The 12,010-nt window shown below is 35.6% G+C and overlaps 2 protein-coding genes across 25 annotated transcripts in view; one reads left to right on the top strand and one right to left on the bottom strand.

Moving 5' to 3' along the window:
* Positions 1–6,323: 6,323 nt before the first annotated feature.
* mrpl14 (mitochondrial ribosomal protein L14) lies at positions 6,324–10,988 on the bottom strand. 3 transcript variants are annotated; one of them, XM_060872029.1, is made up of 3 exons: positions 10,911–10,988; positions 7,642–7,709; positions 6,324–6,787 (listed from the first exon to the last, which is right to left on the bottom strand). In XM_060872029.1, the coding sequence occupies exons 1-3, from the start codon at positions 10,950–10,952 to the stop codon at positions 6,421–6,423; spliced, it is 477 nt and encodes a 158-aa protein (XP_060728012.1). In that variant the 5' UTR covers positions 10,953–10,988; the 3' UTR covers positions 6,324–6,420. The 3 variants fall into 3 exon arrangements, with proteins under 3 accessions (XP_060728012.1, XP_060728013.1, XP_060728014.1); XM_060872030.1 differs by lacking the exon at positions 10,911–10,988 and adding an exon at positions 9,774–9,835; XM_060872031.1 differs by lacking the exon at positions 10,911–10,988 and adding an exon at positions 9,687–9,792.
* Positions 10,965–12,010, top strand: part of lrrfip2 (leucine rich repeat (in FLII) interacting protein 2) — a 53,348-nt gene continuing 52,302 nt past the window's right edge. For 13 of the 22 annotated variants that reach the window (XM_060872010.1, XM_060872017.1, XM_060872009.1 and 10 more), the window contains exon 1: positions 10,966–11,376. The gene's annotated coding sequence lies outside the window, so the exon portion shown is untranslated. Of the gene's footprint in view, positions 11,377–12,010 lie in introns of all 22 variants that reach the window. The other 9 variants (XM_060872007.1, XM_060872006.1, XM_060872024.1 and 6 more) reach the window with 7 other exon arrangements.

Below are 12,010 nucleotides of genomic sequence, written 5' to 3'. Positions count from 1 at the left end.
GAAGCATGACAAATATTTAAAAACACCAATTTCAGATCAAAGTTGCTGGCTGTGTATTAAGTATGGTCTAAGTTAATGACTGGTAACTATGTTCATTTAAGAAAGCGAACCTTTTTAGTTTTTTTGCATTTTAGTTTAGCTTAGGGAACATATACAGATGATGTTGTTGAACATCAAGTGTTGACAAGTGTTGAGTGCCTTCATTGTAATCTTCCTCAAATAGACACTACATGGACTTGCTCTTGCAAGATATTTTTTTTTATTAAAATTAATACCAAGAGCAGAAGAGACCACCCATAACTAGAATGTATTTCCCCATCTAACGATGGATCAGGTTACAAGAGTTTATAAAGCATCAGACACGTCCATTTGCATATAGAACAAAGCACTCAGCTTCTCACTGGTATAAAACATAGCATCAAACTTAATTAAAAGCTATTTAATTTTGAGAACTTATTCTCAAGAAGAAGACAACCTATCTTGATAAACAATTTTGAGAACCTATTGTTACAGTCACACCAAGAAAAACTACTTAAGCACAGATTGCCAGAATGCATTCATATTTAAATCACTTGTTCAAAAATGTGTACATGCTATAGCAACTTGAGGCTGCAACAGGCTGAACACAGCACACAGGAGGTGGGGGTAAAGTAAGTGATCTTTTATTTAAGTTTTTAGTGGGATAGAGGTTAGTGCAGAGTAAGTAGTGTGATGTCATGTTAGCTATTGGATTGGAGCTTGTGCCTTGCAGCTATGTCCTCCTGCACTAACAATGAGCGGGTGAAGTGACACTGACATTTCAGCTCACAGGCAGAAACCCAGAGGGTGGTCCACAAGCAAAAATAAAGTCAAAATGCTTACTAAAATTAGTTTAGCTAAAATGGAAGAGGATCTAGTTCCAAGAACTCATAAGCCTTGGTTTACAAAATAAAGAGGACAAACAAGTAAAACAATTCCAATTGTGTTGCAACATTGTGAAACACATCTTTGTGAGGAAAATCGATAGCTCAAGGAAACTCACAAACCTGTCCCTCAATACGGAGTTATTCTTTCGTGCATAAGGAAAACCAAAGTGGGAAACGTTAGTCAACAATACACTTGTATAAAATAAGAAAAAATAAAAATCAAGAGAGGTAGAATCAGAGTCTATTTGCATGTATTACAGTATTTGGAACATGCACACATTACTTAAAGGGGCACAAAAAATATAGTCACACTGCCCTTATAGAAGCCAAACCATAATCTGATACAATCACCCATTCAACTGTTAAACACTGACACAGTGATGGAAAATACTAAACAGTCCCTGGTAATGCATAATAAGAGCACTCCAAAACCCATGGGAAAATGCAAACTAAAAATAAGAAACCCCAGATACATAAAAAAAACATATATCATAGAACTATGTTTATATAGTAGTTATATAGTAATGGAGGAAAGTTTATCAGTGTCCCTGCTTGGTACAAGGCAATGCAAGCAATAGATCTGGTGAGAATTCAGCATGTGGTAATTGTACAAACACTTCTCTCATGTAAGAATTAAGCAGGGTGACGTTAGTAAGCGTCCACTGTCTAATGTCCTTTACATTATTGATACATTATTCAATCTTATTAAGCTGGTGCTTCTCATCTGGCTTTGTTGTAACATGTCTTATATCTTTGTTCAGTTTGAGTGTCATCAGCATAACAGCTAATGCAATCACCATTTACGTCTACAAACTGACAATTATCAGTCAAATACGACACGAATTCCAGAAATGTTTGTACGTTTTTAAAATTGGAATAAAATGAAAACTAAAAGACTTTCAAATCACATTAGCCAATATTTTATTCACAGTAGAACATAGATAAAATAACAAGAGATTGTACACTTTTATCCACTAAATGAGCTCATTTCAAATTTGTTTCCTGCTACAGGTCGGGACGGGGCATGTTTACCATGGTGTAGCGTCTCCTCTTCTTTTCAAAACAGTTTGAAGACATCTGGGCACCGAGGTTATTAAATTCTGGAGTTTTGGTGTTGGAATTTGGAATTTGGCCTGATATAGGTTTCCAGCTTCCAGCTTCCAAAGAGTTTGTTGCTAAAACCTTTATACATCTTTCAGCATTCATAGTGCCTTCCAAAACTGCCCATACTGTATGCACTTACGCACCGCCAAGCCATCAGAGATCCTGGCTTTTGAACTGAACGCTGATAACACGCTGTGATTTCCAACAAGAATGTTTAATTTGGAATCAACTGACCATAGAACACTTTTCCACTTTGAAACAGTCCATTTTAATTGAGCCTTGGCCCACAGGACACAATGGTGCTTCTGGACCATGTTCACATACAGTATGGCTTCCGCTTTGCATGATAGAGCCTTAGTTGGCATCTGCAGATGGCACGGCGGATTGTGTTTACTGACAGTGGTTTCTGGAAGTATTACTGGGCCCATTTAGTTATGTCATTGACACAATCATGCCATGAGTGATGCAGTGTCATCTGAGAGCCCGAATACCAAGGGCATCCATAAAGGTCTTCGGCCTTGTCCCTTACACACAGATTTCTCCAGTTTCTCCGAATCGTTTGATGTTATGCACTGCAGATGATGAGATTTGCAAAGCCTTTGCAATTTGACATGGAGTAACATTGCATGAAAAGATTGTGGAATACTTTAAAAACACTCTTTCGCAGATTGGACAGCCTCTGCCCATCTTTACGTCTGAGAGACTTCTCCGCCTCTCTAAGACATCCCTTTTATAGCATTTGTTGTGTCATCTATGTTCTACTGTGAATAAAATATTGGCTTATGTGATGTGAACAGCTTTTAGTTTTCAATTTATTCACATTTGAACATCTAAACAGCAAGGAGAGCCAGCTGTTCCCTTAACACCAACATGTTCTAGCCCATCAAGTAGTATAGTATGATCACTGGTGGTAAAAGCTGCATAAAGATCAAGCAATACCAGCAAGGAGAAACAACCATTATCAGAGCCAGTAACAGGTTATTTACCACTTTAACCAGTGCTAAATCTATGCTATGAGGAGGCCTGAATCCTAACTGATATAATTCATGACTGTTATTCCTATGTATTGTAGGTGTTGGCATAACTGCTGTGCTACAACATTTTCTAGGACATTGAATATAATGGGAGGTTTGATATTGGTTGGGTTTTTAATCAGGGTTCATTATATGAGCAACAATATTGGGAGAAAGGGAAATGAAAAAGTTTTACAAAGATGAATAAAAATACATGCCTTCGGTGACAGACAAAATATTTAGTTTTATACTGCACTGGAATGTGAATTCCAAGCAGCGGTTTTGTCAACATTATCCCATGAAATATACACAGCCCATGAAATATTTGTTGGATACATTCTGATAGTCCATGGTTTTAGAAAACTAATTTTGCAGGCTGGTTGAAAATATTTGTAACCCCATCATCCCACAATGGGATGAGAAGAACCTTAAAATTAAGGGTAACCACTACAATGTGTTTCTTTGCAAATATGACAAGGTTTATTTTACAACAACAACAATTAGCATCACAAAGAATCAAAAATGGCAAAAAAATCAAAACAAACAAAAACAAAAGAAAAAAAGAATTATCTTGTAACCATTACAGACAACAGGGTTCCCAATCTTATCTAATGGTAGTTTCTGCTCTGCAAATAAGTGCACTCAAATTACAAACCAAACCAACAAAAACTCGTTCAATCCGCACTCCACAGCAAGAGTAAATCATAACCTCAAACCACAACAAATTGTTCCAAGTACCTGTACTCTTAAATATATCGGTTTAATTCTCAGAGACACCACTCAACACAACTACCATGAGGACACTTTACAATTCAGTTCTAGGCTGCTATACTGTTCATTAATCAATTGGTCTTTTCATCTGCTTTGAAAAACACCAAACAGCTTTTCTTAGCACATGGTACACAAAGAGGAAGTCAAAGAGGAAGTCACAAGTTTGACTTCCTTTTATACTCTCTTGGCTCCTGGGATTTGTAGTCCACCCAATTTGTAGTCCTACACCTTCTACCCCATTACATTCATTCATTCATCTTCTACCGCTTATCCAGACTACCTTGGGTCACAGGGAGCCTGTGCCTATCTCAGGCGTCATCGGGCGTCAAGGCAGGATACACCCTGGACGGAGTGCCAACCCATCGCACACACACTCTCATTCACTCATGCACTCACTCCGGACAATTTTCCAGAGATGCCAATCAACCTACCATGCATGTCTTTGGACCGGGGGAGGAAACCGGAGTACCCGGAGGAAACCCCTGAGGGGAGGGTTACGGGGAGAACATGCAAACTCCACACACACAAGGTGGAGGCGGGAATCAAACCCTGGCCCTGGAGGTGTGAGGCGAACGTGCTAACCACTAAGCCACCGTGCCCCCCACTACCCCATTACATATTGTTTACAAATTACTACAAACCAGTGGTGGGAGTAAGTCACACATGTGCATGTCACAAGTAAGTCTCAAGTCATGAATGTCAAGTCGAGTCTTTTTTTAATATTTGTCAAGCAAGTCTCAAGTCTCAAATTTGCGACTTAAGTCTGACTCGAGTCAAGTCATATGACTCGGGAACCCCAACTCTGCTACAAGCACCTAAAAAAGTAAACATTTCTAACAAAACCTCACTAAATTACAACACAAAAATGTTTTTTTTCTAAATAACATATATTCACCATGTATCAAGAGACGGATGAGGAATACTGATGATTGCATTGTAATTTCTTAAATTTAATAGTGACTCAAAAACAATTTACAGTTGAAAGAGTAAAACCATTCAGTTATTGGATGTTTCAACATAAGATAGTGGGTTATATCCACCACTATTTATAGTGAATTGTCAGACTACACTGTAAACTACAGTGTTGCTTGAAAGTTTGTGACCTAAAACATCAGATTTACATGTCCTAAGTGACCTGTCAGTGAACTAAATCTCAAGAGAAAATGGGTCATTCAGCAAGACTAAAGAATGGGTTAAAAATCCTCCTAGCTGTTATGCAGGACTGATCAACAGCAACATGGAAAATTAATTGCAGTTGTTGCTGCACAAGTGGGGCAAACCAGAGACAGAAAACACTCTCTCTCACTCACTCATTTTCTACCGAACTACCTCGGATATATCTCAGGCGTCAAAACAAATGTTCAAATACTTTTGCCACTCGCAGATCTAGATTATCTTTCCTCAAAAAATGTTTTGTGTGATTGGTTTCACTGGGTTCACTTTGTCTAATTTTAGGACGTGTGTGAAAATCTGATTGTTTTGTTTCATATTTATGCTGAAATATAGAAAATTGCAAAGGTCCACAAACTTTCATTACAATATTAACAGAAGATAGCTACAATTCTACTTAAAACAAAACCTACCTATAAGCCAATCACAACAGTGACCATTTGCAATGTCCTTGTTCCAAGATTTATGTTTTCATCTATTTTCAGTAAAATGCCAGATATTAATGTACATAAATCTGCAATATGTTGCCATGATATAACTGCTAACTAGTGATGTGTGCAGTCTTTTTAACACAAAGATAGGAAAACACCTTTTAATTATGCTAGCAATTTGCTGTGGTAAATGAAGAATGAACTGAAGAGTGGGAGCTGAACAATTTGATGTTTATGTTGTCATACAAATGGTCAATGCAAGAGGAATGCTACTGAAAGGCGTACTACCCTGGACTGTATCTAAAAAAAACACAGCTGCCCAATTCACTGCAGAATTAAATGCATACCTTCACACTCCTGTTTCCACTAAAATTGTTCATTGGGAGCTGTTGGGCTGCATTAGCCAAACATTTTAATTGTGCCAGCAGCAGAAATCTTAGGTTGTGGACAATGTGAAATAATTTGCCTGATAAGTTCACCTTTACTGTCTTTAACACAAATTGGAGAATTCTGGTGTGGAAAAGCCCCAAAGAATCTTACCACTCCAACTGTTGCATGTACTCTGAAGGCCAGGCCTCCCATAGCCTGCACAGTCTACCAGATCAGGTTACCAAGCCACTTTGGGGTGTTTTGGATGAGCATCATTTATGGTTCAAAATACCTCTGGCCACTGTGCAGGACTTTTAGCTGTTATTACCAAGACAAACTGATGCTGAATCGGCTGCATAAGGAAGCCCTATAGCATATGTATATTAAACTAATAAATTATTGTAGTCTAAATCCAAGTGTTTCAGTTTAATTGTCCAACCATTGTAATTGTTTGTGGATTTAATTTTTACAGACAAATAACAGATTCAAAGCCAATTGGAAAGAGAATTTATAAACCGCACACAATTTACTACTGAATAAAAACAAGCTTTATAAATATATTACTTTATTAAGATTTATTGAAAAAATTGACATTTTTATTTTTATTGTTCAACACTGTACCAATCACGAATAGCAGCTACAGCTCAGTAACATTACCTACACAAAGCGTTGTGCAATAGCTAATAATTTGGAGTAATCACCATCCAGTTTGCGTAAATGTGTAGGTATGGGAGCTTTTATCCTCGTCCCTGTTGGGTTCCCATTTTCTTCGATCAAAACAACATTGTTTGAATCAAATCTAGGTGACATCCTTGGTCCAGGCATCTTGTGACCCACAATCAGTGCTTTCTTTTTCTGTCCTTTAATGGCCAACAGGACGGTGTCACCCACTTTGCCCACACCATTCTTGGTGTACACATGAATGACTCTAGGAGAACGGTGATAGGGGCCGTTTCCAAGACTGCTGTTGTCTACTACTCGTACTCTTGTCAGCTTCTGAAGAGCTGCCGCAACTGTTGAAACACTGAAGCAAATAGTATGACAGTATTGGGAAACTATGTTTTACATAACAACCATCACAAATGAAAAAGTAACCTAAAGCCCAATAAGGAGCAATTTATACATATATGGACATTTTTGAAAACTTTTCTAGAAAAAGTTTCTACCCTTCTTTGAAAACTGCACAGGAACAACATATTTTAAAATACCTATCAGGTTAGGGTTAGGCACAAAAATTATGCATCTATCATAAACAGTGAAAATGATCTTTTAAAATTTCTCCACCTTGGAGGGTGGTTTCAAAAATACAATTTTCATGTGTATGGGATTCCAAATGAAGGGGGAGAATGTTTCCAAAAAAGTTCTGCATTTGTTTGGACAGGGTCTATGCCCTGAACTGCCTTCTGGCAGCTGTAAAAAAATATATAAATAAAAAAATTAAGTTTCATGTTTATTCATATATACACACACACACACACACACACACACACACACACACACACACACACATATATATATATATATATATATATATATATATATATATATATATATATATGTGTGTGTGTGTGTGTGTATATATATATATATATATATATATATGTGTGTGTGTGTGTGTATATATATATATATATATATACACACACACACACACACACACATATATATATATATATATATATATATATATATATATATATATATATATGTATATATGTATATATATATCTATATATATATATATATATATATATATATATATATATGTGTGTGTGTGTATATATATATATATATATATATATATATATATATATATATATATATATATATATATATATATACATATATATATATTCAAAATGAATATATATATGTTACCTGAAAGACCTGTAGTGTGGTGTCAATAACATCTTTGGAAGCACCATTGATGAGAAGGCCATAGTGATCTGTTATAAGAAGCATGTCAAAACACAGGCATTACATTACTTTATTTTAGACTTTTTGTTAATAAATGAACTTATCCCTAATCTAATGTAGTTCTTATTTGTGGACTACACAAATAGTTCTTATTTGTGGACTACACAAAAACTATTTTTTCCTTACTACAGGTGTGCCATTTGACGTCATTTACACGCCTCTGAAAGCACAGACAAATTAAACTTGATGCACTACTCATAGGTGACAATAGAATCAATTATAGGAATGAAACAAAATAAGGCATCGTTTTATAGGAAAATAACTATAAAAATAACTAAAATAACTGTTCAACATACATAAAGTACATATTATTTATTAAATTAATGTCATGTTGTGTGAATAATTTTCTACCAACCATAAACAATTGTTTCCTCACCAGCATCCGTTCCTCACTCTTTCTTTAAGTTAATAAGACCCACATCTTGCAAACCTCTCTGACAGAAGATATTCCAGTTTTATAAAGCTTTACATTTGACTGTTACAAAGAGCTGACACAGAAGACTCTTTCGATATCACTGGTGAAAAGTTTACCATATCAGTGTTTATATATGATTTTTTTTTCTTAATGTTCTGTTCATTTGTAGCAGCTGCCATAGCAACCAACAAACCCATGAAGTTCATTATGAAGAAGTGGCGAAAACCTTAGAAACTATGTTATAATGTTTTCTGGTGTGATGAGACCAATGATAAGATAAAACCGTTTTATCTTACCTTTTTATCTAATCATCCTAAAAGATATGTTTAGTGTAAAACAGCTTATAACCAAAAGACATCATACCTACAGTTAAGCATGGTAGTGAAAGCAGCATACTTGGGGGTGCATCCCTTCAGCTAAGAGACTTGAGCTCTATTCAATATAGAATCAAATAACCATGGGTAGCTCTAAAAACCCATTCATTTTGGCAGAAAACCTAATGGCCTCTGTTAGACAGCTGAAGTTGAATTGAAATTTCAACATCCAGCATGAAAATGGCTCAAAACACAAATCCATTACAGGAATGGCTTAAGATGATGATTATCAACAGAAGAGGTTATCAAATTTTTGGAGCAGCCCAGTCAGAGCCCTGATCAATATCCTATCTGAAACTTGTAAAATGATTGTGAAAGACTGCTGGGCACAGGAAAAACCTCACAATTTGATAGGTCTGGGCCAGAAGAAGAGCTGAAAATTAATTGCCAAATTAAGACTGATATTTTGTTAGAACACGGTGTTGGTCGATGTTGTGGGAAACCATGGAGAAAATCTGATCATTTCATTTACAGCATTTGGCAGCCACTCTTATCAAGTGCGATGTACAAAAGTGCTTTAAGTCTCTATCATTGAATACATTAACTCTGGTTCATTAGGTTACAGATTTAAGATACCATGAGCCTAAAACACTGTTCTATGTTTTTTTAAATACACACCTACAACAAACAGGGGAGAAAGTGTCTAGTTCAAAAATTTCATGAAGTGTCTTTGTTTAATTTTTATGACACAAAAACCTGCAAATTTTAACAGGGAGGTACAAAGGTTTTGTACTCATTATACAATATATAAGAATTGGAAATTTCTCAAATGTGATTGTTGGGTATAAACTTTTTGTCGTTGATGACAGACAAAACAAACAAACATGCATAAATCATGCTGCATCTTAATTATGGCTCCTATAACTTACTAACTATCTATGATGAAATTCAGATGTGGCTGTATACATTCAGATACATTTTGGCAAGTGGATGGAAAAAGGTGAAGCTATTTAAAATCTCACTCTGCCTACTAAAGCTGTAATTATAAAAACAGCACACTACAGTAAGATATAATTAATCTAACAGCACATTGATTTCAATACCATATTTGTCAATGTGGGATCTCCCGAAGCTGAAAACGACTCTAAACTCCTACACTATTTTCTACCGCTACTATATTACATACTGCGACACTGTATTTAGGATGTAGTACGAACCTTTTTTGTTTAAAACTGAAAGTCCACCAACTGGTTCTGAGCAAATATAAACAAACTAAATACACTCGGATGCGTTCAGTACCTCACCTTCAACAACGTGAACCAGCCAGTCCAGTAGAATTACTTCCGGCTCTATTTATCCATATTTCAAAATAAAGGTTCTATGTAATTCCGTTGACTAGGTATAAAATGTATATATTAACTTTACTTGGTTAAACCAATCACATTCAGTCTTGTGTTCAAAAGTAATTATCAGTATTAAGTATTAAGTTGTCATTAATGAAAGTATTCTTCACTTATACAAGTAAAGAAATTAGAAAGTATTCTTCATTTTACCCAAATAAAAGTCAACTCTATTAGAGGATCTTGTTGCTTTCGTGGTTTTTATTTTCCCTTTTCCTCCAAAATATTTTATTTCTTTTTATCGTTTTTAATTTCTCCTAATTTCACATTGAGTTGCATATGACATCTTGGTATCATTTTTTTTATTCATTTTTTTTTTTTTTGCAACACAATAACCTGCCAGTTTAATGTGGTGTTATTCTTCTCTGGTTTTAGCAAGCAGTGTTGGAGAAGAAAAAACAACTGCTGTTATTGTCTAAGAAGTTATTGTGTTATTGTGTAAGAAGTTATTGTGTTATTGTGTAAGAAGCTTGTTTATTACTTAATGTGAGCTATTTGAGCAGTTTCTTTTATTTGGTATTTTAAAACTTACAATAAGTACTTAATGAAGCTTATATATAATTTCACATGAAATATATTATTTAACTTTTAGAGATGAACACAGTGCAGTTTCAAATAAATATTTTAATTAAGACGGAAATACTGTAATAGTTGAACTATAATTTAAAGGAATGAATTTGAAACACATGATATACCTGGATAACAAACAATTAGTTTGTGTAATCAATGATCATTTATGATACATTTTATGCTATTTATATGCTCAAGGCTTTGCATGTATCAATCTTTTAGTAAAGTTGTGATTAATGTTTGCATAAACCAAACTGAACTAAAAATTTCTATAGATTCACAATAGTGTTCGAAATGTTGATTTTTAATTTATCTAGTTTTAGCTGACTTGGCTTATGGCATCAAGTTATAATATTAATACAACAAGCTTAGACATCAAAATAAACATCATACTAATATGATTACAATGCAATATAAACATAAAGCAACTCAGTCCTATCTATAATTAGCCACAGCTCTCTGTCCACTTACCACCAAACATGCCAAACAGTGGAGGCTCATAAACGCGCGCATGCGCGCAAAAGAAACTCTCCCTGAGCTTCATCTTACTTCCGGTACAGTGTATCACTCCCTGGAATAAGGCGAGTGTTAGGAAAGAAGGAAGGAAGAGCAGTTTGTTGGTATAGGCATGTTATAAAACCACATGAATGTCTGGGTGATTGTCCTTCTCTAAAGGACAGATAGGACACTTTGAAATGTTTGGAAGTTTGGGAGACTTCAGAAGTGTGGCGTGACGGGCAGTTTCTTCTCTCTCTCTCTCTCACACACACACACACACACACACACACACGGAGCTCTGGATCATTTAGGCCAGTTGGAGCTAACGTTAGCCAGTCAGCTAACCATTGCTAGCCTCTTTTAGGGGACTGAGGCGACATTTCACTGTACAAACCAACACTGGATGGGAATAAACGTGTAATTCAACGCCAGGAAAAAGGTAAAATTGTTTCACTAAATATCTAAAAAATGGTTTTACAATGTGTTTATAGTAGAGTTGGAGAGAAAGCTCGTTAGCTAGCTGGTCTAATATTAAAGTACTTCATGTTTTTCTAGACTAGCTATTGCTATATATAACTTATCCCGTATAACTAAACTGGGTAGGTAGCGCGCTAATAATAGCTGTAGACACCAATGGCCGATAAGGACAAGAACAAGTCAACATAGTCAGGGAATGTGGACAATTCATTTAGTTTGTTGTGAAATAAACTTCCCTAGAGGAGTGTCCCAACTAGTCCACCCCAGGTTCATAAAAACCTACCCTGCTATATTAGGGCAGATCGGCTTGTGTGTAATATATCGAGTCGTCTAGTTTGAAAAGAGAAGAAAATATCTCTTACTCTGTTGTGTAAATCTACAGCTGTAAGTAATACATATAGGTTTAAACCCTATGTGATAGTGTAAACCTCCAACTTAGGGCACTCATGAACATTTGTATTGGTGGAAAAGCTTTGAGTGTTTAATATTTTTTGGCTCCTGCTGGACTGCATGACAGCTAAACTTATTATACTGCCTTGTTTGATATGCTGGCGTTGGGTGATTTGGATAAGATATTGATATGACAGTTAAAGAAG

This window comes from Tachysurus vachellii, chromosome 6 (genome assembly GCF_030014155.1).
Source record: "Tachysurus vachellii isolate PV-2020 chromosome 6, HZAU_Pvac_v1, whole genome shotgun sequence".
NCBI classification, from domain to species: Eukaryota; Metazoa; Chordata; class Actinopteri; order Siluriformes; family Bagridae; genus Tachysurus; species Tachysurus vachellii.
Note: the sequence above shows the minus strand (reverse complement) of the source record. Positions and strands in the feature narration are given on the sequence as shown.